The sequence below is a fragment of the Pecten maximus genome, chromosome 13 (assembly GCF_902652985.1).
Source record: "Pecten maximus chromosome 13, xPecMax1.1, whole genome shotgun sequence".
NCBI lineage: Eukaryota > Metazoa > Mollusca > Bivalvia > Pectinida > Pectinidae > Pecten > Pecten maximus.
Window position 1 is genome coordinate 5,574,177 of NC_047027.1, and position 24,352 is coordinate 5,598,528.

A 24,352-nucleotide genomic window follows, 5' to 3' on the forward strand; every position below is an offset into this window, starting at 1 on the left:
GTTGTATATAAGTTTGGTGAGGTATAGGTATAATGAGGATCGTGTTGTTGTATATAGGTTTGGTGAGGTATAGGTATAATGAGGATCGTGTTGTTGTATATAGGTTTGGTGAGGTATAGGTATAATGAGGATCGTGTTGTTGTATATAGGTTTGGTGAGGTATAGGTATAATGAGGATCGTGTTGTTGTATATAGGTTTGGTGAGGTATAGGTATAATGAGGATCGTGTTGATGATGCGACTGACACACCAGCTGTGAGATTTGTGTAAACATGAGGATCACTACAGATGTCTTACATATACTCCACCAGGGTGTGTCAGGGACATCGGAGCTCTCTAATACTGGAGGTAGATATACAGCACAAAGGATACAGCATTAAAAATCTGGGAGGCTTGTTTTCCTGGGGAGAAGGATCCTCTATCACATATATCTCACTTTTAATTGGAAAATGGTTCTCTTTAGTCCCTAAAATGATTTGAGAAATAACCCCCCAAAAATGGGAGAACGTTTTCCAACGTCCCTCAAACATTAACAATAGGGAAGAGATATCCAGCAACCCGCCAAAAAGTTACTTAAATGATTTTTGAATTTTCATAGTACTACTTTTTTTATTTCACAAGAAAGTGCTCCTTTGAAGTCAGACCTATTTTTGTTGGGAAAGGCCATTTCTCCATTAAATTTTCTCTATAAGTATTAGATGTAGCCAGCTCCAGAACACATTGCATGTTTACACAACTAACTGTGGCCTGACGACCTGGTGTCCAGTTTGTTTGGGTCTGGTCAGTATCATTGTCACCATTAATGTGACATTACGGTAATGAATTGGACGACTGTTTTGCCCCTGGCCAACACTGACGACTGGTAATACGACTGGTGATGCGTACTGAACATGCATCGCCACAGTTATAATGTCAGAATTCCTCATCATTGTGATGGAATGGTGTGAGAAACACAGAAAGAATGATTAGCTCCTTTATCCAACAATGGCCAACCATTCACACCTGTGGGTGTGGTGTTTGTTAATTATAGTCGCCATCAGCCACCGTCTACAGATGGTCTGGCGGCCATATTGTCTGTCCTGGGTGCTATTGAAAAATTGTAGCATTAGCTTGTTGAAACATGAAATGCTGTTTATAAATGTTAGGCTGAGAGATAGAACATACATTTCCAGAGCTGGAGAGGGACGACAGCTTTGGGTGTTTTATTAAATATTCAAAATAAAAAAGGGCAAAAACAAATTCTGCATATCCAATTCAATTTTAAAGATTTGAGACTAATTCAAACAACTCACTAAAACAACTGGAATACAAGTTACTGATATCACAGGAAACAATTTCTTTTAGTGACCTTGAATTGACCTTGAATCAGATTATTCTTTTAATGTTAACTTAGGTACTGGTTATTTATATCCCAAAAAGCAATCTCTAAAGAATGTAATTGGATGAAAAAAAAGTACAAATATTTCATGAACATTTGTGGATAAAGTTTAGAAGTAAAGGATAATGATATCGCTTGCTGAAAAAGATAGTAGAGTGGTAACCATGGTTGCGGTTGTTTTAATAGTCTGCTTATATCCTTGGATGTACTACCGGTCAAAGGTAATCAAAATCTATTGAATTATCTCCCTTGGTTTAATATAAAAATTCTTGAGCGTTGTTAAAATCATATGGTGGCTTACCGAGGTAAATGTTCTACAATGTCTGATATCATTAAAGGTTGTAAAACTGTGTACGGCTGAGTTGTCTCCCTTGATCATAAAAGTACAGGTCTGGTGGTTACCATAACGATCTCCATGGCTGATCGACTGTCCGAAATAAAACCATATCTATTGATAAGCGTCTCTACCAACAGGAGATTTCCCTTTAGATGTCATTCGAGTGAGTGAACAAAAAAGTACTTGCAACAAAAATCAAACGGCCGTATCTCAGGCTTTATACCAATTTTATTTACGATGCAATTTTTATGCAACTTTTTTTGGATAATTTAGAAATTAAAGAATTTTAAGGTCAGATACTACAGTATTTATGTATTGTTTTTATCAGACGGGATTTAATTCTGTATCTGATGGGCAGCGCTCCCTTTTGATGTTTTGTCTCGTGCGACAATCTTATTGGCTAAGACACAGTCATTCTTGTCCATGAAATTAGAACGTAATAGACATTATTTATCTAATTTATTTCTGAGACTTTTTCTGATCTAAGTTTCAAATAAAATGAAATTTCCAGAATTTAATTTCTAGTTGTTCCTTTGTGCTTCAGTCCTGAAACCTAGCTGGGAGGTCGATGGAGTAATTTTGGTGAAAATCTGAATTTGTTTCAAAAGGATTGTATTACTCTATGAAATATATCATGATACAGAACTGCATTTATCATAGTCTGTAGCTATAGAGTAAAACGTTCTGGAAAAAGTGATGGAAAAACAAACTCCATTGTTATGATTCCAACTCGTTTAGACTACAACTTGTGCTGCATCATCTTAAAATCATATAGGTGGACATAAGTAATTGTTTACATATAGGTGGACATAAGTAATTGTTTACATATAGGTGGACATAAGTAATTATTTACATATTTGAACAAATAAATATATATATACATGTGCATAAGCCAAACTAATTATATCACCACTTTAACTAAAAATTGATTACTTTGCAAATTATTTTTGTGAGATTTTTTCTGATAACTTTGTTTTCTGTGTATTTTCAGGTGACTAGTGGGATTTAGTAAAATACACTGTGGAGTTTATATAGGGATCTTTATAACATGATGGAATATTACGGAGGCTGGCAAAAGATGATCGTCCAGATCTGGCTGTATCTGTCTCTTTCCCTCCTCATCATAGCTCGAGGTAAGTAAATACTTATTTATTTCTTCTACAGACAGCATGGTGGCCAGGTGGCACAGTGGAAACACTGCCTTTTACCTAGATAGTCAGGGTTTCATTCCTTGATTGGACACGAAAAGCTGTGGGGTCACCTGCTTGACCAAGTACATATGTGAAACTGTTGTACATATGTATGAGTGGCTTCATTCTCAGGGAGTTTGATAAAACATTACACAATGGTAAAGTAAAGGACCATAACATCTGGACAAGTTTGAGTTTCAAGGGTTTTGGGTCAAGGTCAAGGTTACTGTTGCTATATTTAGCAGGGGCTGGTAGTGAACTTGTATTGCTTTAGCAGTATATACCCAGTATGCTTGTTGCTGGATAAAAACCTTCTAAACGAACACCATGTAAGGTGCAATTGCCTTGCTACGATTTGAAGTATAATGAAGCTGATGAAATATGACAATATTATTTGACATGAGAAACGATAATCACGGCATGTTATGATTATATGGAAATTGACACAGAAATTGATTATTCAGACAAAACCAGAACTAGAGCTGTTTGTAATACTTGGCTGTACATTTCTGTCTTTTAATCTCTTCATTTCCGATCTGAGAACAAACATGTGAGGTTTGTGTAGAACGTCAGTGGAGGAGGCAGGAGCTGAATTAGTAGATGGCTTCTCTGCCAAGCTTAAAATGAACTGAAGGTGACCTAATCATAGAAACACTTGCCACACAGGTGCAAGTGTATACATGACACAAGACTCTCTCTAACCAGGACTCTGCTGGGTAATACATAAAAGAACTCTGGGAATCTCATTTTTCCATTAAATTGGTGAAGTAGGGTGATATGTGATACCTGTAATATACAGGTGTGTTGGGGAAGGGGGTAATGGAGAAGGGGGTGGGGGAATGGAGGGACGGGGTGGGGGGAAGGGAGGAGGGGAATGGAGGAGGGGGAATGGAGGAGGGGAGGAGGGATAATAGAGAAGGGGGTGGGGGGAATGGAGGAGGGGGAATGGAGGAGGGGAGGGGGAATGGAGGAGGGGAATGGAGGAGGGGGTGGGGGAATGGAGGAGGGGGAGGGGGAATGGAGGAGGGGGTGGGGAAATGGAGGAGGCGAGCTTGTCATAGATAAGGCCAGTTTACTGATAGATGATGGGGTAAGCTAGGAAGTGGAAAATGTTCTGTCTGGAGAAGGTTGAGGGGTAAGGAAAAAGTGTGGATGGAGAAAATTGTAAAAAAAAGAAAATTTGTATTATAATGCATTATAAAAGAATGTACACAAGGAATTCAGGGATGTGTGGGGATTACAGGCAGAGATATGGTTCATATCAGAAAGGATAACAATCTAGGGGATTCAGGGAAGGTGATGGGGAAACCTGTGTTTTCTCCTTTAAGGAGTTGTATAGAACAGCACTTGTGTGTCAGTGAACAAATCCATCATACATGGTCAAACCTGTCTTGCTTGACCTTTGACCCAATGGAGGCAGTGAAAAGAGTCAAATGTGACAGGTGCTGTCTTAATTCAGGTTCAGGTAACTGGTAAATAACATTGGGAGGGGAAAATATGGTCACATGACAGGAGGTCACTTTATTGAGGTGGACATTCAATCAGTTTTGACCGTAAGAAGAGCTGGGTATGGTAAATAAGGAAAGGATCATAAACAAATTGGATATATTATGTTACAGGGGTGGTCGGAGGGAGCTTTTTTATATTGACCTACTTCACAGAAACACATGGCAGGGGGTCAATGGATTATTCTCAAGGACTTCTAGGTTGTTACTGGAGCGGCCTTGCCATAGACAAGTCAGATAAATATCGGTATATTTTGTAAGTTTTTAGTAGATTTTTATGACTATATGGGTTATGAGTGACAAGTTAAATGTAACGTTTGGTGTAGATGGTTTAAAAATCACATTGATGTCTAAGAAATAAAGACATTCAGTCACAGACGCCGTGGTTATTACTGAAGTAAAACCTTCCAAGGTCACAGATATATCAAGGTCAATTCCAAAGTTTAAACTCAGATCATGGGTGGCTACTTAGATCAGATTCCATAACTGACAGAAGTAAAACTTCAGGTTACCTTAATTACCTCTGTTAGGGTCAGAGGTCGCAGGGGGAGGTTATTTCTCTGGCTACCCATGTTGTCTACAGCTGTCTAAAAATAAATCTTGTCATCAAACACCCTTGTTGTTTACAAATGTTTAAAAATAGATTCTGAAACAAACACCCATATTGTCTACAGCTGTCTAAAAATAAATCTCGTCATCAAACACCCTTGTTGTTTACAAATGTTTAAAAATAGATTCTGAAACAAACACCCATATTGTCTACAGATGTCTAAAAATAAATCTTGCCATCAAACACCCTTGTTGTTTACAAATGTTTAAAAATAGATTCTGAAACAAACACCCATATTGTCTACAGATGTCTAAAAATATATCTTGTCAGTAAACACCCTTGTTGTTTACAAATGTTTAAAAATAGATTCTGAAACAAACACCAATATTGTCTACAGATGTCTAAAGATAAATCTCGTCATCAAACACCCATATTGTCCACAGATGTCTAAAAATAAATCTCGTCATCAAACACCCATATTGTCTACAGATGTCTAGAAATAATTCTCCTAATTAAACATCAAGCCAAAAACCCATATACCTACAAACATCTAAATTTAGACTTGTAAAATAATTATCTTATTGCTAAACATCACAGGATGTTACTAACACTGTCCGTAATGTCTGGGAAGGAGAACTTTGTGTCTGTATCCCGAACACATAGAATCTACTAATTAAGTTTTAATTACTAAAACAGGAATTGTGACATAGTAAAGATTCTTACTGAACAGACAAACCAGCTTTATGTCGGAGATTTTTTCTCGTAGAGTGAAATAACTCACGGTTAAATCAATGTCCTCCCAAACAGAGTTGTTCAGGAAGAAAATGTCACTGAAGAATAACGTGTCTGTTGGTGTTGGTGTGCCGTGTCTGTTGGTGTGCCGTGTCTGTTGTGTGTGCCGTGTCTGTTGGTGTGCCGTGTCTGTTGGTGTGCCGTGTCTGTTGGTGTGCCCTGTCTGTTGGTGTGCCCTGTCTGTTGGTGTGCCGTGTCTGTTGGTGTGCCGTGTCTGTTGGTGTGCCGTGTCTGTTGGTGTGCCGTGTCTGTTGGGGTGCCCCGTGTCTGTTGGTGTGCCGTGGCTGTTGGTGTGCCGTGTCTGTTGGTGTTCCGTGTCTGTTGGTGTGCCGTGTCTGTTGGTGTGCCGTGTCTGTTGGTGTGCCGTGTCTGTTGGTGTGCCGTGTCTGTTGGTGTGCCGTGTCTGTTGGTGTGCCGTGTCTGTTGGTGTGCCGTGTCTGTTGGTGTTCCGTGTCTGTTGGTGTGCCGTGGCTGTTGGTGTGCTGTGTCTGTTGGTGTGCCGTGTCTGTTGGTGTGCCGTGTCTGTTGGTGTGCCGTGTCTGTTGGTGTGCCGTGTCTGTTGGTGTGCCGTGTCTGTTGGTGCGCCGTGTCTGTTGGTGTGCCGTGTCTGTTGGGGTGCCGTGTCTGTTGGTGTGCCGTGTCTGTTGGTGTTGGCGTGTCTGTTGGTGCGCCGTGTCTGTTGGTGCGCCGTGTCTGTTGGGGTGCCCCATGTCTGTTGGTGTGCCGTGTCTGTTGGTGTGCCGTGTCTGTTGGTGTGCCGTGTCTGTGGTGTGCCGTGTCTGTTGGTGTGCCGTGTCTGTTGGTGTGCCGTGTCTGTTGGTGTGCCGTGTCTGTTGGTGCGCCGTGTCTGTTGGTGTGCCGTGTCTGTTGGTGCGCCGTGTCTGTTGGTGTGCCGTGTCTGTTGGGGTGCCCCATGTCTGTTGGTGTGCCGTGTCTGTTGGTGTGCCGTGTCTGTTGGCGTGCCGTGTCTGTTGGTGCGCCGTGTCTGTTGGTGTGCCGTGTCTGTTGGTGTGCCGTGTCTGTTGGTGCGCCGTGTCTGTTGGTGCGCCGTGTCTGTTGGTGCGCCGTGTCTGTTGGTGTGCCGTGTCTGTTGGTGTGCCGTGTCTGTTGGTGCGCCGTGTCTGTTGGGGTGCCGTGTCTGTTGGTGTACCGTGTCTGTTGGTGTGCCGTGTCTGTTGGTGTTGGCGTGTCTGTTGGTGCGCCGTGTCTGTTGGTGTGCCGTGTCTGTTGGGGTGCCCCGTGTCTGTTGTGTGCCGTGTCTGTTGGTGTACCGTGTCTGTTGGTGTGCCGTGTCTGTTGGTGTGCCGTGTCTGTTGGGGTGCCCCGTGTCTGTTGGTGTGCCGTGTCTGTTGGTGTGCCGTGTCTGTTGGTGCGCCGTGTCTGTTGGTGTGCCGTGTCTGTTGGTGTGCCGTGTCTGTTGGTGCACCGTGTCTGTTGGTGCGCCGTGTCTGTTGGTGTGCCGTGTCTGTTGGTGCGCCGTGTCTGTTGGTGCGCCGTGTCTGTTGGTGCGCCGTGTCTGTTGGTGTGCCGTGTCTGTTGGTGTGCCGTGTCTGTTGGTGCGCCGTGTCTGTTGGTGTGCCGTGTCTGCTGGTGTGCCGTGTCTGTTGGTGTGCCATGTCTGTTGGTGTGCCGTGGCTGTTGGTGTGCCGTGTCTGTTGGTGTGCCCTGTCTGTTGGTGTGCCGTGGCTGTTGGTGTGCCGTGTCTGTTGGTGTGTCGTGTCTGTTGGTGTGTAGTGGCTGTTGGTGTGCCGTGTCTGTTGGTGTGCCGTGTCTGTTGGTGTGCCGTGTCTGTTGGTGTGCCGTGTCTGTTGGTGTGCCGTGTCTGTTGGTGTGCCGTGTCTGTTGGTGTGCCGTGTCTGTTGGTGTGCCGTGTCTGTTGGTGTGCCGTGTCTGTTGGGGTGCCCCGTGTCTGTTGGTGTGCCGTGTCTGTTGGTGCGCCGTGTCTGTTGGTGTGCCGTGTCTGTTGGTGTGCCGTGTCTGTTGGTGCGCCGTGTCTGTTGGTGTGCCGTGTCTGTTGGTGTGCCCTGTCTGTTTGTGTGCCGTGTCTGTTGGTGTTGGCGTGCCGTATCTGTTGGTGTGCTGTGTCTGTTGGTGCGCCGTGTCTGTTGGTGTGCCGTGTCTGTTGGTGTGCCGTGTCTGTTGGTGTGCCATGTCTGTTGGTGCGCCGTGTCTGTTGGTGTGCCGTGTCTGTTGGTGTGCCGTGTCTGTTGGTGTGCCCCGTGTCTGTTGGTGTGCCGTGTCTGTTGGTGTGCCGTGTCTGTTGGCGTGCCGTGTCTGTTGGTGTGCCCTGTCTGTTGGTGCGCCGTGTCTGTTGGTGCGCCGTGTCTGTTGGTGCGCCGTGTCTGTTGGGGTGCCGTGTCTGTTGGTGTGCCATGTCTGTTGGTGTGCCGTGTCTGTTGGTGTGCCGTGTCTGTTGGGGTGCCCCGTGTCTGTTGGTGTGCCGTGGCTGTTGGTGTGCCGTGTCTGTTGGTGTTCCGTGTCTGTTGGTGTGCCGTGTCTGTTGGTGTGCCGTGTCTGTTGGTGTGCCGTGTCTGTTGGTGTGCCGTGTCTGTTGGTGTGCCGTGTCTGTTGGTGTGCCGTGTCTGTTGGTGTGCCGTGTCTGTTGGTGTTCCGTGTCTGTTGGTGTGCCGTGGCTGTTGGTGTGCCGTGTCTGTTGGTGTGCCGTGTCTGTTGGTGTGCCGTGTCTGTTGGTGTGCCGTGTCTGTTGGTGTGCCGTGTCTGTTGGTGTGCCGTGTCTGTTGGTGTGCCGTGTCTGTTGGTGTGCCGTGTCTGTTGGTGTGCCGTGTCTGTTGGTGTGCCGTGTCTGTTGGTGTGCCGTGTCTGTTGGTGTTCCGTGTCTGTTGGTGTGCCGTGGCTGTTGGTGTGCCGTGTCTGTTGGTGTGTCGTGTCTGTTGGTGTGTAGTGGCTGTTGGTGTGCCGTGTCTGTTGGTGTGCCGTGTCTGTTGGTGTGCCGTGTCTGTTGGTGTGCCGTGTCTGTTGGTGTGCCGTGTCTGTTGGTGTGCCGTGTCTGTTGGTGTGCCGTGTCTGTTGGTGTGCCGTGTCTGTTGGTGTGCCGTGTCTGTTGGGGTGCCCCGTGTCTGTTGGTGTGCCGTGTCTGTTGGTGCGCCGTGTCTGTTGGTGTGCCGTGTCTGTTGGTGTGCCGTGTCTGTTGGTGCGCCGTGTCTGTTGGTGTGCCGTGTCTGTTGGTGTGCCCTGTCTGTTTGTGTGCCGTGTCTGTTGGTGTTGGCGTGCCGTATCTGTTGGTGTGCTGTGTCTGTTGGTGCGCCGTGTCTGTTGGTGTGCCGTGTCTGTTGGTGTGCCGTGTCTGTTGGTGTGCCATGTCTGTTGGTGCGCCGTGTCTGTTGGTGTGCCGTGTCTGTTGGTGTGCCGTGTCTGTTGGTGTGCCCCGTGTCTGTTGGTGTGCCGTGTCTGTTGGTGTGCCGTGTCTGTTGGCGTGCCGTGTCTGTTGGTGTGCCCTGTCTGTTGGTGCGCCGTGTCTGTTGGTGCGCCGTGTCTGTTGGTGCGCCGTGTCTGTTGGGGTGCCGTGTCTGTTGGTGTGCCATGTCTGTTGGTGTGCCGTGTCTGTTGGTGTGCCGTGTCTGTTGGGGTGCCCCGTGTCTGTTGGTGTGCCGTGGCTGTTGGTGTGCCGTGTCTGTTGGTGTTCCGTGTCTGTTGGTGTGCCGTGTCTGTTGGTGTGCCGTGTCTGTTGGTGTGCCGTGTCTGTTGGTGTGCCGTGTCTGTTGGTGTGCCGTGTCTGTTGGTGTGCCGTGTCTGTTGGTGTGCCGTGTCTGTTGGTGTTCCGTGTCTGTTGGTGTGCCGTGGCTGTTGGTGTGCTGTGTCTGTTGGTGTGCCGTGTCTGTTGGTGTGCCGTGTCTGTTGGTGTGCCGTGTCTGTTGGTGTGCCGTGTCTGTTGGTGTGCCGTGTCTGTTGGTGTGCCGTGTCTGTTGGTGTGCCGTGTCTGTTGGTGTGCCGTGTCTGTTGGTGTGCCGTGTCTGTTGGTGTGCCGTGTCTGTTGGTGTTCCGTGTCTGTTGGTGTGCCGTGGCTGTTGGTGTGCCGTGTCTGTTGGTGTTCCGTGTCTGTTGGTGTGCCGTGTCTGTCGGTGTGCCGTGTCTGTGGGTGTGCCGTGTCTGTTTGTGTGCCGTGTCTGTCGGTGTGCCGTGTCTGTCGGTGTGCCGTGTCTGTCGGTGTGCCGTGTCTGTCGGTGTGCCGTGTCTGTTGGTGTGCCGTGTCTGTTGGTGCGCCGTGTCTGTTGGTGTGCCGTGTCTGTTGGTGTGCCGTGTCTGTTGGTGCGCCGTGTCTGTTGGTGTGCTCTGTCTGTTTGTGTGCCGTGTCTGTTGGTGTTGGCGTGCCGTGTCTGTTGGTGTGCCGTGTCTGTTGGTGTGCCGTGTCTGTTGGTGTGCTGTGTCTGTTGGTGTGCCGTGTCTGTTGGTGTGCCGTGGCTGTTGGTGTGCCGTGTCTGTTGGTGTGCCGTGTCTGTTGGTGTGTAGTGTCTGTTGGTGTGCCGTGTCTGTTGGTGTGCCGTGTCTGTTGGTGTGCCGTGTCTGTTGGGGTGCCCCGTGTCTGTTGGTGTGCCGTGTCTGTTGGTGTGCCGTGTCTGTTGGTGTGCCGTGTCTGTTGGTGTACCGTGTCTGTTGGTGTGCCCCGTGTCTGTTGGTGTGCCGTGTCTGTTGGTGTGCCGTGTCTGTTGGTGTACCGTGTCTGTTGGTGTGCCCCGTGTCTGTTGGTGTGCCGTGTCTGTTGGTGCGCCGTGTCTGTTGGTGCGCCGTGTCTGTTGGTGCGCCCTGTCTGTTGGTGTGCCGTGGCTGTTGGTGTGCCGTGTCTGTTTGTGTGCCGGAGTTAAATTGGATTAGAATTTTTAGGAAAGATATCTTATGAAACCATCAAAAGATTGAATGACATGTTGACAAAAAATTATTTTGGGGTGAGAAGGGGGGATAATAAAAAGATCATAAATCATAAGGAAAGTGAAAGAAACTAAGTCGTCTCTGAGAGTAGTTAGGCATGTGTCTCCAACCCATCTTATATACTACTGTGGCCATAGCCACGATACCACAGGTTATTGTCAAGATGAGAGTTATATCTAGTGACGACTATAGCTGAGATTGTTATATCTAGTGACGACTATAGCTGAGATTGTTATATCTAGTGACGACTATAGCTGAGATTGTTATATCTAGTGACGACTATAGCTGAGATTGTTATATCTAGTGACGACTATAGCTGAAATTGTTATATCTAGTGACGACTATAGCTGAGATTGTTATATCTAGTGACGACTATAGCTGAGATTTATATCTAGTGACGACTATAGCTGAGATTGTTATATCTAGTGACGACTATAGCTGAGAGTCAAATCTTGTGACGAGACTACTCTGTGAGGGTGAAATAGACTTACTATAGTTACCAGCCCAGATGTGTTTCTAGTGGCGGATTTAAACATTAAAGCTCACTCAATACCTAGCTCCCATACCGTGATCTACTTGAGATCTACACACCAAGGTGCATGTTGTGTGAGACAACATTCGCGGTAAAACTCCATGTATTACATGTGCACCAGTCGAGTACCTCAGATGTCTGCTACACCCGTTAAACTGAAGTGTCTAACACATGTCAGGGACTTAACGATTCAAAACATATTCTTAAAAAATGTTTCTCGTCAACAGAATTGTAGAGAATGTTTCTGTCATGCCATCAATTCATGTCCTATTTTTGTTTTGCATAGATTTCATATGTTGCATGTTTTCATGGAAGTTAAGTTTGTATCAAATGTCCATGTGTTATGTGGTAATTAACTATTAAGGAATTTGTCAAGTTTGAATTTGTCCATGTGTTCCACAGCAAACAACAGAGAATATCTGTCAAGTTTTGATTCAACATCTGGACATGATATGCTCCCTTAATATATAATTACTAAACCTCCCTATGTACGAGGGAGATTCCTTATTTATGAGGGAGACTCCCTATTTAGGGGGAACACTCCCAATGTTTGGACCATAAATTTAAACATCAATTATCTCATTGTTGATAATCTTAAAGATCAAATAAGCCTACACGAAAAAAAACAACAACAAAATGTAAATTTGTGGGACTACTTTGTGTGCAGGAAGTTTGTTAATTAATTAATTTGGTAATGTACTTTTCTGAGATTTGAAAATTTCAACACATAAAAAAAATAATATCTCTCCCATTGAAATTTCTCAAAATTTTCACAAGCATGGCGCTCTGATTCTATAACAAAAAGGATGAAAGTAAAAAAAAATACATTAATAAAACAAAACTAATAATATCAATTGTTGTAAAATCAAGTTTGATAAAATGCAATAGACCCAACTTAAAATGCAATGGAGTAGAGAGACGTTAGAGAATCGTTGTAGATATGTAACTAAATTATAAAGACGAAAATGCGGCAGGAAATAATCATCTGAGCCACTTTATTTCACTGGTACTAAAATCTTTTTAAAAAGTTGTATTACGAAAGCCTATAGCACTTTAACAAAGAGTCCTGGTGATTTTGATCTTTGTATTCACCATACGACGTCAGTGGGTCCATGTCGGCACCATACCACATCAGTAGGTCCATGTCGGCACCAGTGGGCGATGGCCATGGATATTTATTGTTGTAGGTAGAATATAAGTAAGCTAGGGTGCAGATTGCCCATCTATAGAGGAGGTAACTTATACTTTTGTTCTCAGAAGTCCAAAGTCTGTACGTGTATACCTACCATCCATTTTACCATGTCCAGGGTTCTTTCTCATACATTTCAAGAGCCCAGAAGATTCAGTGTCACTGCATGAACAATTGATAGCATTTGAGTAATAAATGTGATTCAAGAGCCTTCGAAATTAGATGTTGGAAAGATTTGCACCTACAAAGTGATGTAAACACACATAGATTACAAGAGTATTGAAGAGTCTGAACATTTGTATCTTATTTCTAAATGAGAAAACTCATTTGTTACCAGAGTCTAGGGACAAGTAGTGTATTTATTGCAAGAGTTCATTCCATTAGGTTACTGTCCCTGAATCGGTAAACGATTACATATACACGATTAGAAACACACAACACTATCATTATGATTTAGAAGTTCAGACAGCATATATTGCCATTGATAGAACACATAGAATACAAGAGTTTTATGGACTCAGAGTCACCATTACCACTCTGGTCGAATGGATGTTTGCCACCCTTGGGATATTTCAGTGTGTATCTGACACTGAAGTGATATGGAGACCACCAGCAGACAAACAATTAATATGATGCTCCCTTGTAAGATATGTACCTCCTGGCTGTTCAGCTCTCACCTTTGTTAATTAAGGTTGGATGGCGCGTGTGATCCTCGCCAATCTTAATTTAACGGTTGATCATATTTTTGATGATGTCTTGTCAGTCATGAAAAAAATGACATGTGTTGTGTTACTAAGTGATCACAGACGATGTGCATGACTGCACATGACTTGTTACTGGAGATGCATGCTTGGTGTTTTTATATGCCAATGGTTATGTTATATTCTCCATGACGATTTAATGGCTGTCTAGCAACCACATGTTCTGTAATGGGGCCCTGATAGAGGTAACATTGCAGGGCCAATAGTCAGAGGTAACATTGCAGGGCCAATAGTCAGAGGTAACATTACAGGGCCAATAGTCAGAGCTAACATTGCAGGGCAGAGAGTCAGAGCTAACATAGGAGGCCAATAGTCAGAGGTAACATTACAGGGCCAATAGTCAGAGCTTAGAAACATAGCAGGGCCGATAGTCAGAGGTAACATAGCAGGGCCAATAGTCAGAGCTAACATTGCAGGGCAGAGAGTGAGAGCTAACATAGTAGGGCCGATAGTCAGAGCTAACATTGCAGGGCCAATAGTCAGAGCTAACATTGCAGGGCCAATAGTCAGAGCTAACATTGCAGGGCAGAGAGTCAGAGCTAACATAGTAGGGCCGATAGTCAGAGCTAACATTGCAGGGCCGATAGTCAGAGCTAACATTGCAGGGCCGATAGTCAGAGCTAACATTGCAGGGCCAATAGTCAGAGCTTAGAAACATAGAAGGGCCAATAGTCAGAGCTAACAGTAGGGCAGAGAGTCAGAGCTAACATAGGAGGCCAATAGTCAGAGCTAACATAGGAGGCCAATAGTCAGAGCCTACATAGCTAAATAGAAGTTCAGTATTATAACTTGAGAACAGTTTAATTATGAATCACTTTTAGTTTACAATTTTAAAACTGATGATTCTGCAATAATGAAGAAGGGGGCTTGCTTACAGATAAATACGGTATCCCGATTAATGTGATGTACTGGCTTGATGTGCCTGTCGGTACAGATTCATTAATTACTTGATTGAAATTAAGTTTGTTTAAATTTCATCCATTAAGGTAGGTACATCTATTTTTTTTTATAATTGATAAATTATTTTTAGTCTGACAACTATATCTGTACTAGTTACCAGAGTGTAATTTACAATGAATTAAAATCTGAGTTATAAATTATTCTGCAGAAAGAGATCTATTACTATAGAGAAGACATTCAATCTGACACTCCTAAGCTTTTTTAAGTCAACAGGAAATTAAACCTACCAATAGAAAGCTAAACTTTCAAACTTTGGAAATTGGACCTGTTCAGTGTTTTTTTTTCCACTTTCTCTCTGAATAAATTGATTCATTGCCAAACATGTAATTTATAGAACTAAATCATTTACATTTGCAGGTCAGGTCATTAAAGTTCGTGTCGTTCCTAGTGATATCTGTAAAGCATACTACTATAGTACATCTGTATTTACCTACATGATAAGGAGTATCATCAAACTTTTATGCCCCCCGCCATGAAATGAGGTGGGGGGGGGGGGGGGGGCATATAGTGTTTATAGTGTTATAGGTTACCCATGTCCGTCCTATCCTATCCTGTCCTGTCCTGTCCTGTCCCGTACCATCCCGTCCCATCCCATTCCATCACGTCCCTTATAAAGTATCGTCGCGTACCGCTCCGTCCTGTCTCATCCCGTCTTGTCACATCCTGTCACATCCCATACTGTTGCATCTCGTCCCGCCCCAGTGCAAAACTATTACTATAGTTAATCCCAGGAACTACAGATGTGATCCTCACCAAACTGTTTCAGGGTGTCAAGTGGTAGCAGGGCATTTATGTCTTACAGACATTGCAGTTTCTAATTAAAAAGTTAAAATTTGAAAAAATAAGTGTTTGATTACTGGTATCACAATATCATTGTTTTGATTTGAATACATATAAGTATCAGTTGAATTTGAAAAGACAATTATTTTCTCAAAATAAGCAGAACGTATACTTTCTGGTATTTATCATCAAGATTCTGTAGACCTAGCCTTTACAAATGATTCTACAACAGTTAGGAAAAAATTCTTAATTAAAGGAAAAAATTCTCAATTAATTTTTATACTTGCTTATATCAACTAATATCTTAAATCAGTTAACATTATTGGTGAATATCTATCATTAATCACTCTGGTGGTCTAGATTGATTCACACATATGTTTTCCCAAAAAAGCTATAAAAAATGTTGGTCATGTGAGGTGTAGTGGATAGCATACTCAACTGTCACCAAGACAGCGAGGCTCAATTTTCTGATGTCAGATAATTGAGCCCTGCTGTTTTGGTGAGAGTTGAGTATGCTATCCACTACTCCCCCAATGCTAAGATGTAAATTGCAGTTGTGATCTATATAACTGTCACTGATAGACATGAAGCCAAAAATCTCCATCTTTATCACAACACATTGTCAGGAAGGCTGCATTATCGAAGTAAATAATGGCATAGTCAATTATCATTGAATTGTGAGTTTACACTGGTGTTAAAATCTTGAGATGAAGTAGGAATGTTACATGTCCAAATAAATTCACATATCTCAAGGAAAATTCCTAAAAATGAAGCTCAGTTTAATTTAATTTCTGAATATATCCTTTTCAAAGGTATTCAGAGTGACATTGTAACTGAATTGGAAGATCTTTCTACAGCATAAATCTGAACACTCATTTATAAATCACCAGATTTATTTTGCGTATTTCTCGAATTACTGAAGGCTGACATGTCTTATCTTCCTATGTATTCGAGGAAAAACTTCGTTAGAAATGAACCAATTTTTACAAAATGGTCAAAAATAGGAGAAAGATTGAGGTGTAATTTGTATAAAAACAAAAACTGTGAAGAATGAATATCAGATTCCAATCAACTGCAATAGCCTTGAAATCTAAATTTCGAGCTGTCTCCATAAATTGTTATTCCTCCTGATAACACAGACAAAAAACTTGACAATTTGAACAAATACTGAGATTGTATACATGCAGGCACTAGTTAATGGTATCCGTGGGGATACAGATCAAATTGCATATCAATTTAAAACAGCAACTACTTCACTCATGAAATACTGATTCTAATCCAAGAAATTTAAAAATTCAACCAAAAATTTAGATAAACCTACCAGATATATAATTTTCAAAAAAAAAAGTAAGATAGACAAATATGCAAACAATATTCGGAGAATGAATATAAATATTGAGCCAATCACAGTATATGAGGTCTGATATACCAGTATAATTTGTGATCTGCCTCTGGGGAGTGTTTGAGAATGTCGTTTTTAATTGCGGCTCTATCATCATTAGTGAATACACTAGACATGGGATTAACACAGTTTCCCTCAGCTAGGCCATTAGACGGGATATGGTTTGAAATTAAAATGAAGCAGGGTTTATCTCCTAACAATGGTTGATAGGTATGTTATTTCTATCAACTCTGATTGGAAACTTTAAGGATTTTAAGCTTTTAGTCTCAAACAACTTTTTTCTTTTGGCATTTCCTTTAAATTCTCTAAAAAAACAGTTTGTAGTTATAATGGTGACATTTGAGAATGCTGATTACTGAAAGTTTGGAGACTTCTTGTAGGTGGAGACAAGGAGGCTACAGTTTGTGTGTTACTCCACCCTTGACTTTGGACATTCTTTATACATTTTCCTTATCATACCCCCCCCCCCCCCCCGCAACAAAGTTAGGGGGGGGGGGGGGGGGGGGTATACTGGAGTCAGGTTGTCCGTCCGTCCGTCCGTCTGCTGCAGACACAACGATGTACTGGCTACTCCTCCTAAACTACTGATCTGATTTCAACAAAACTTCATGACAATAATCCTTATACATTGTAGATTGTGCGTAATCTATATCACGTCATAATTTTTTGAATAAATCCCATTCACACTACACCTTTCTCATAGCCTTTTTAATTTTTTCTTTGTTATAAATTGATCAATTGAAAAGATTTTCTCATGTGAAATCATTTCATAATGTCATGTACAATAATTTATTCATAATATAGATAAAAAAAGAATTAGGGTAACCAAGAAAACTGAATACGACTACGTGAGATTTAACTGTATATCTCGTTTATTGTATAAATGAACACATAGTAACGATGGGGGTTGCAGGAGCGGGGGGGTATGAGTTGGCCCTTTGGACGACAGTTCTAGTTGAGATTAGTTTTTCATGAGGCTCTACTGTATCTAACACCTAATTTGTAATGAAGGGTGCTTCCTGGTCATATCTACCTGGTCATATCTACCTGATCATATCTACCTGGTCATATCTACCTGGTCATATCTACCTGATCATATCTACCTGGTCATATCTACCTGGTAATAACTACCTGGTAATATCTACCTGGTCATATCTACCTGGTAATATCTACCTGGTGATATCTACCTGGTCATATCTACCTGGTAATATCTACCTGATCATATCTACCTGGTCATATCTACCTGGTCATATCTACCTGATCATATCTACCTGATCATATCTACCTGGTCATATCTACCTGGTAATATCTACCTGGTCATATCTACCTGGTAATATCTACCTGGTCATATCTACCTGATCATATCTACCTGATCATATCTACCTGGTCATATCTACCTGATCATATCTACCTGATCATATCTACCTGGTCATATCTACCTGGTAATATCTACCTGGTCATATCTACCTGGTAATATCTACCTGGTCATATCTACCTGATCATATCTACCTGATCATATCTACCTGGTCATATCTACCTGGTAATATCTACCTGGTCATATACACCTGGTCATATCTACCTGGTCATATCTACCTGATCATATCTACCTGGTAATATCTACCTGGTCATATACACCTGATCATATCTACCTGGTCATATCTACCTGATCATATCTACCTGGTAATATCTACCTGGTCATATCTACCTGATCATATCTACCTGGTCATATCTACCTGATCATATCTACCTGGTAATATCTACCTGGTCATATCTACCTGGTCATATCTACCTGATCATATCTACCTGGTCATATCTACCTGGTCATATCATATCTACCTGGTCATATCTACCTGGTCATATCTACCTGGTCATATCTACCTGATAATATCTACCTGGTAATATCTACCTGGTCATATCTACCTGGTCATATCTACCTGGTAATAACTACCTGGTCATATCTACCTGGTCATATCTACCTGGTAATAACTACCTGGTCATATCTACCTGGTCATATATACCTGGTCATATATACCTGGTCATATCTACCTGGTCATATCTACCTGATAATATCTACCTGGTAATATCTACCTGGTAATATCTGTCATATCTGTCATATCTACCTGGTAATAACTACCTGGTCATATCTACCTGGTAATAACTACCTGGTAATATCTACCTGGTGATATCCACCTGGTAATATCTACCTGGTGATATCTACCTGGTCATATCTACCTGGTCATATCTACCTGGTCATATCTACCTGGTAATATCCATCTGGTCATATCTACCTGGTCATATCTACCTGGTAATAACTACCTGGTAATAACTACCTGGTAATATCTACCTGTTCATATCTACCTGGTAATATCTACCTGGTCATATCTACCTGGTCATATCTACCTGGTCATATCTACCTGATCATATCTACCTGGTCATATCTACCTGGTAATATCTACCTGGTCATATCTGTCATATCTACCTGGTAATATATACCTGGTCATATCTGTCATATCTACCTGGTCATATCTACCTGGTCATATCTGTCATATCTACCTGGTAATATATACCTGGTCATATCTACCTGGTAATAACTACCTGGTCATATCTACCTGGTCATATCTACCTGGTCATATCTACCTGGTAGTGTTTTCTGAGTCTTTTATAAAATCCTTTACAAAAATACATTAAGATCCATTCCTATCAATATATTCCAAAGAACTTCATTGCCTGACAATGATGATTGTTTTGTTTGTTATGGAGGCCAACAGATGGTTGGATTCTATTTAGGTAATGACATATGTCCTATCTGTTGTTGTGAGGCATTGAAGTGGTGTTTACCTTGATTCCATAGTCAAATTTGTGGTGCCATTGTTGGCAGACTAGCGGTACCATATTACAGATAAAAGTCTTATTAGATCTATCTGTGATATTTCAACTGCTCCTTCATTAGGCTTCGCCAGCTGATATCAATACACAAATATAAACTGTATATAAACTGGTAGCTGTCGAATCTGTATCCGAGATTGATCTGCATTCTCCGCGGTGTACAGTACACAAACGCCCCCCCCCCCCCCTCCCCCCCCGTTTCTACCCTGTCTCTATCTAATGATTAATCTGTAATGTTTACCGGGCTGTATTTTATACTAATTCCCCATAAAACGTACCGAACTCGATCGGATCCTGGATTGAGCTAGACTAAGTCTGTATGCCTGAGGTTCCCACATAACTGTCTCTTTATCATTACATCTAAAACCTAAGGTAGTTTTTGGAGACTGCATCCCTATCATCTGGGGTCCTCCCTCCATAAACTCGGAGTCAGCAATAACCAGTGGCTGGGAATGTCTCTCTCCTCATTGTCTCCAGTGTAACGAGCCTCCATTTCAAGTGCATGCATGACCTTTGACCTCAAGAGTAACAGCCGCCCATCCTTCAAAGAAACCAATGCAGGCTTACATATTATTTTGAGTTTGTTTTGATATGGATTCATTTGATAATCATAATCGTATTTCTAAAACAGTTGTTAGTAATTACAATGGCATATCTTTTATGAAATATAAAACACAGTCATACATAAATCCCTGGTCAGGAGAAAATCTTTGTCCATTTGATTGTAGTTCATCTAAGAATCTAAAAAAAACAATAGGAAATTCCAAAGTCCAATATAATCTAGGTCACGGCGACACCCACCATACAAATCTAGGTCACGATGACACCCGCCGTACAAATCTAGGTCACGACGACACCCGCCATACAAATCTAGGTCACGACGACACCCGCCATACAAATCTAGGTCACGACGACACCCACCGTACAAATCTACGTCAAATCAATGACAGTGCCACAAATCTGTTTCAAATCGACGACACCTACAATACAAATCTAGGTCACGAAGACACCCACCATACAAATCTACGTCAAATCCAGGTTGAAACACAATCAGAGAGTTAGGATTAGATGACAAGGGAACCACTAGACACATCAACATAGCATCAAACACATCTGACATTATATCACACAAGGAAAAAGAATATTAAAAAGTGATGTCTACCATAAATCGTTCCCGTGGAAAATCTCAGTTTGTATTTTACTTTGAGTATCGCTGTTCATAAGGGACCATGAACCTCAGTTCACATTTGGCTCTTTGTTTACATATACCAAACACTGTGTGATATGTAACCTTACTCAGGCATGTTACTGTTTGGTGTTTGAGGTATTGTAGACCCTGTCCCCTTCCATTCCTGTGAGGAGCCCAGACAACATGCACAACTGGAGGCCCCTGCTGTGTCGCTAACTAACCCCATGCCACTTCTCTAATGTAATAGTACTCACAGATTGTCAGGGGGTTATGGGAAAATCCCTTTTTCTAGATTTTCAATTTTTACTCCATATAATTTCATCCTCAGACCAAAAACCAAGACATCTGAAAATGACGGTTTTTTGCGTCATCATCATCATCAAGAAAAGTTATTCAAAATTTTCTGTGTTTCTATAACTTAATTCCCAAACATTACCTCTGAAACTCTGTCGCAATATGCACATATGTGAATGTCTGAGGTTGATTTTCTGCTTGTGCCCTATTTACTGAATTGTCAAAGGTCGGAAGGTTGTGTATGTTTTTGAAGGTTTTATGTCTACAAAAGAGACATGGTGTATGGTAGTACTTGATGCCATCTGTCTGTGTAACTGAGTCCAGACAACTCCTACAGATTTCATCCAAATTTTCAGTAAAAAAACTCAGCGATATAATTACTCCACTCTCAGTCTCTGAAGTAGTGCATCTGTATTTATTTAAGGAGTTATTGCCCCTTGGCAAAATAATTAGCTAAATCTTGGAAAGACAACTCATCTGACAGTTTTCAATCAAAGTTTTTTTTTTAAAGAAAGGAAGAAATATGAATCCTACTGTGATGCTGTACACCTGTGAAGTCTTCCTGTCCAGTTATTTCAAAAAAGATATTCCCCTTTTCCTTTACCATAACTTTGTTGTATATCTCTGCAGAGAAACGCTTATAAAAGAATCATCTCGCGGACATAATGCATGATTTGGAGAGTGAAGCAGAGACTTGGCCATGACCTAGTGAAAATTAAACTTCCACATAAAAAAACAACAAGTGCTCCACTGTTCTGATTCCATACAACATCAGATTCCAATGTTGTGTATGTATATAAAAAATGAAGCTGATACTTCTGTCTGATGAGATGAAACCTTTATCAGGTTTCCATGAGCCAATTATACTTTGGGATTACACTTCAGTAACATACATCTCTCACCTGTCAGTAGCTAGTGACAGCTTCACATGTTCAATCTCCATCTCCAGTGCTGCCACCTATCAGACAAACAAGGGCAGTTATCCGTTCTGGTTAGTAGCTTTCTAGATTAAGTAAACATTTTGCAGTTTAAAGACTGAGGTGAGTGACTTCTGAGTGAATATCTATGTAACACAAGAGATCGACTTGTCAAAGGGAGATAATCCATGTCAAAGGGAGATAATCAATTGGAATTTAGGTGCGAAATTCTTGCAGATCTATGGATATCTACCAGAATTCCCAATGTTTCTGGTGCAGTTGTCATTTATTTGTGTATTTTAACCGATATTTATGGATTTGATTTCCATTTTTGAGCCAGTGAAGATATAGCTGGTATCCATTGGAGATTGAATGTACTGGAGCAGTACAGAGGAAGAGATGTTGATGTATCTTGTTACCAACATCAGTGAGAGATTCCAACCTTAACCTACTCTAAGGGTGGTTATAGATAAAGAGAAATCTCAAGGGAGATAACTCCAGATTAAATTCTGCAAGTGGTAAAGAAGTGAGATAACTCTTGAATAAGTTCTGTTGGATCTTGTTAAGTCTGTCTGACTAAAACGTTTGGTTCTGAAGTTCAGTCAATGTTACTAAGATGCTTGAACCCAGACAGTTAGATTGCCTTAGTACCCTTTCTCTGTGCTAGGCTGTGGTAGATACCCTGCCTTAGTACCCTTTCTCTGTGCTAGGCTGTGGTAAAAAAAAATGTTATAGCCTAGTGATCTAACACAGTTAGCCCAGTGTATTGAGCTCCAAAGTTCAAGCTGTGTTTAAAAAATTCTTGGAAGTTCCGCATGGATCAGTCTGTGTAACTTAAACTCTTTGGTCCTGAAGTTCAGTCAGTGTTACTAAAACTCTTGGAATCTAGGGCATAGCTCATTATAGAGGTTGATGGACTCTGTGCACACCAATTGGTTCAGACATTGTACATTACTGACCTGTTCAAAACTGGCCACAAAACCGACAGACAGAAACATATTACCTGCAGTAGAGATGATTATGGGTTATTTCTTACAGGATAAACTCCATCCCGAACTCATGTACAACTTTTATTTAGGGTGTATGGTTACGTCTAGTGAGAATGATAACAAATTCAGTTTTATTTATCAAGCCCAACTCCTAATATAAACTTTAGGTGTCGGCCCCCTTGATTTACAAATTTGTATAAGATGGGATCTTTGGTTATGTAATCCATGTCCTTTTCTCAATACAGTAAAAAAAAAATCCATATTCTAAAATTAATTCAGGGAGTTGAAAAGTTGCACAAGAGGAAAGAGAATTTATGATATAGTTCATCATCAAGCCTTTGTTTAACACAGTTTTAAGTCAAGCTTTCATTTAACTAAGTTTATATTCAAGCTTTTGTTTGACACAGTTTTTAGTCAAGCTTTCATTTAACTAAGTTTATATTCAAGCTTTTGTTTAACTAAGTTTTTAGTCAAGCTTTCATTTAACTAAGTTTATATTCAAGCTTTTGTTTAACACAGTTTTTAGTCAAGCTTTCATTTAACTAAGTTTATCTTCAAGCTTTTGTATAACACAGTTTTTAGTCAAGCTTTTGTTTAACTAAGTTTATCTTCAAGCTTTTGTTTAACACTGTTTTTATATGAGTCAAGTCGTTTGTGGTTGTTTGTTCCATCTAGAACCAGATGATGCATTGTTTGTCAGTTTTCTGGTCACTAATGCTTCCTACTTCAATTAGACGTTTTCTTCTCAAATTGGAACACTTAGAGAAGAAATTAAAATGCCATTATCAACATTATTGGGTGTTTATGGAACAGGATAAAGCTAAACAGTATTAATGGAAGTGCTGATTTGTTACAGTTGTATGGGAATGAGACAACAGAATTCACTCAAATTAAACAAAACAATGGAAATGTTTTAGTTCATGGAGAGGATTTTCCAAATGTTACAGTGTTGTATAAGGCCTACAGTAACAGCTTTGGTTAAGGCTGCAGCAATATATATGGACAGTTTGTTATTTCATCATTCCTCAAACAAGAATAAAAACCCTTTTTTTCTCTCGGAGTAGATAAAATGGTGTATCACTGTTTCATTGATTATCTTATAGTTTTGTAGTTGTTAATTGACATCAAATGTACACACATGATCACTTTTAGGTTTGAATCTGAGCCTGGTGAGTGATAATGCTATGATATATACTGTAAACTTACTAATTTTAGCACAGTCAAATTTCAGTGCATTGTCAAATATAAACAATTTAAATCGGTAATAAGGGAAGAAACTCTAACACAAATATAATGTGTAAGGTAGCATACAACCTTAACTCTAACACAAATCCCAGGTATAATGTGTAAGGTAGCATATACCCTTAACTCTAACACAAATATAATGTGTAAGGTAGCATACAACCTTAACTCGAACACAAATCCCAGGTATAATGTGTAAGGTAGCATACAACCTTAACTCTAACACAAGTCCCATGATGTATACGATAGAGATATTTTAATGTATTATTATGCTAGTTTAGGAAACAAATTACTCAGGATGTAATTTTCAAACAATTGATCTCAGAATTATTACATGACCTTGACAAACAATTTATCTTAGAATTATTACATGACCTTGACAAACTGTTCAGAATCACATGGTGGCAGTAAAATAAGGTTTTAAACCTTATCACCTGTGTTTGTAATTAATTGGAGATGATGTCATACACTAATGATGTCATCCTCAATTATTACCATGGTTTTTTGTGTATCTAGCTTGTGTTGTCATAGCAACTGTTTGATGTTGCCAGGAGACCTACAGGGATGTTTACCTAC

The 24,352-nt window shown here is 41.4% G+C and overlaps 1 protein-coding gene across 4 annotated transcripts in view; it reads left to right on the forward strand.

Annotated features, from left to right (window-relative positions):
• The window catches only part of LOC117340282 (kin of IRRE-like protein 1), a 378,740-nt gene that overhangs the window by 296,462 nt on the left and 57,926 nt on the right, over positions 1-24,352 (forward strand). For all 4 annotated transcript variants that reach the window (XR_004535419.1, XM_033902047.1, XM_033902049.1 and 1 more), the window contains one exon: positions 2,706-2,847. Coding sequence is in view for 3 of the 4 variants with exons in the window: in XM_033902047.1 (XP_033757938.1) it covers positions 2,763-2,847 (85 nt within the window). In the remaining variant the exon portion in view is untranslated. The remainder of the gene's footprint in view (positions 1-2,705; positions 2,848-24,352) is intronic.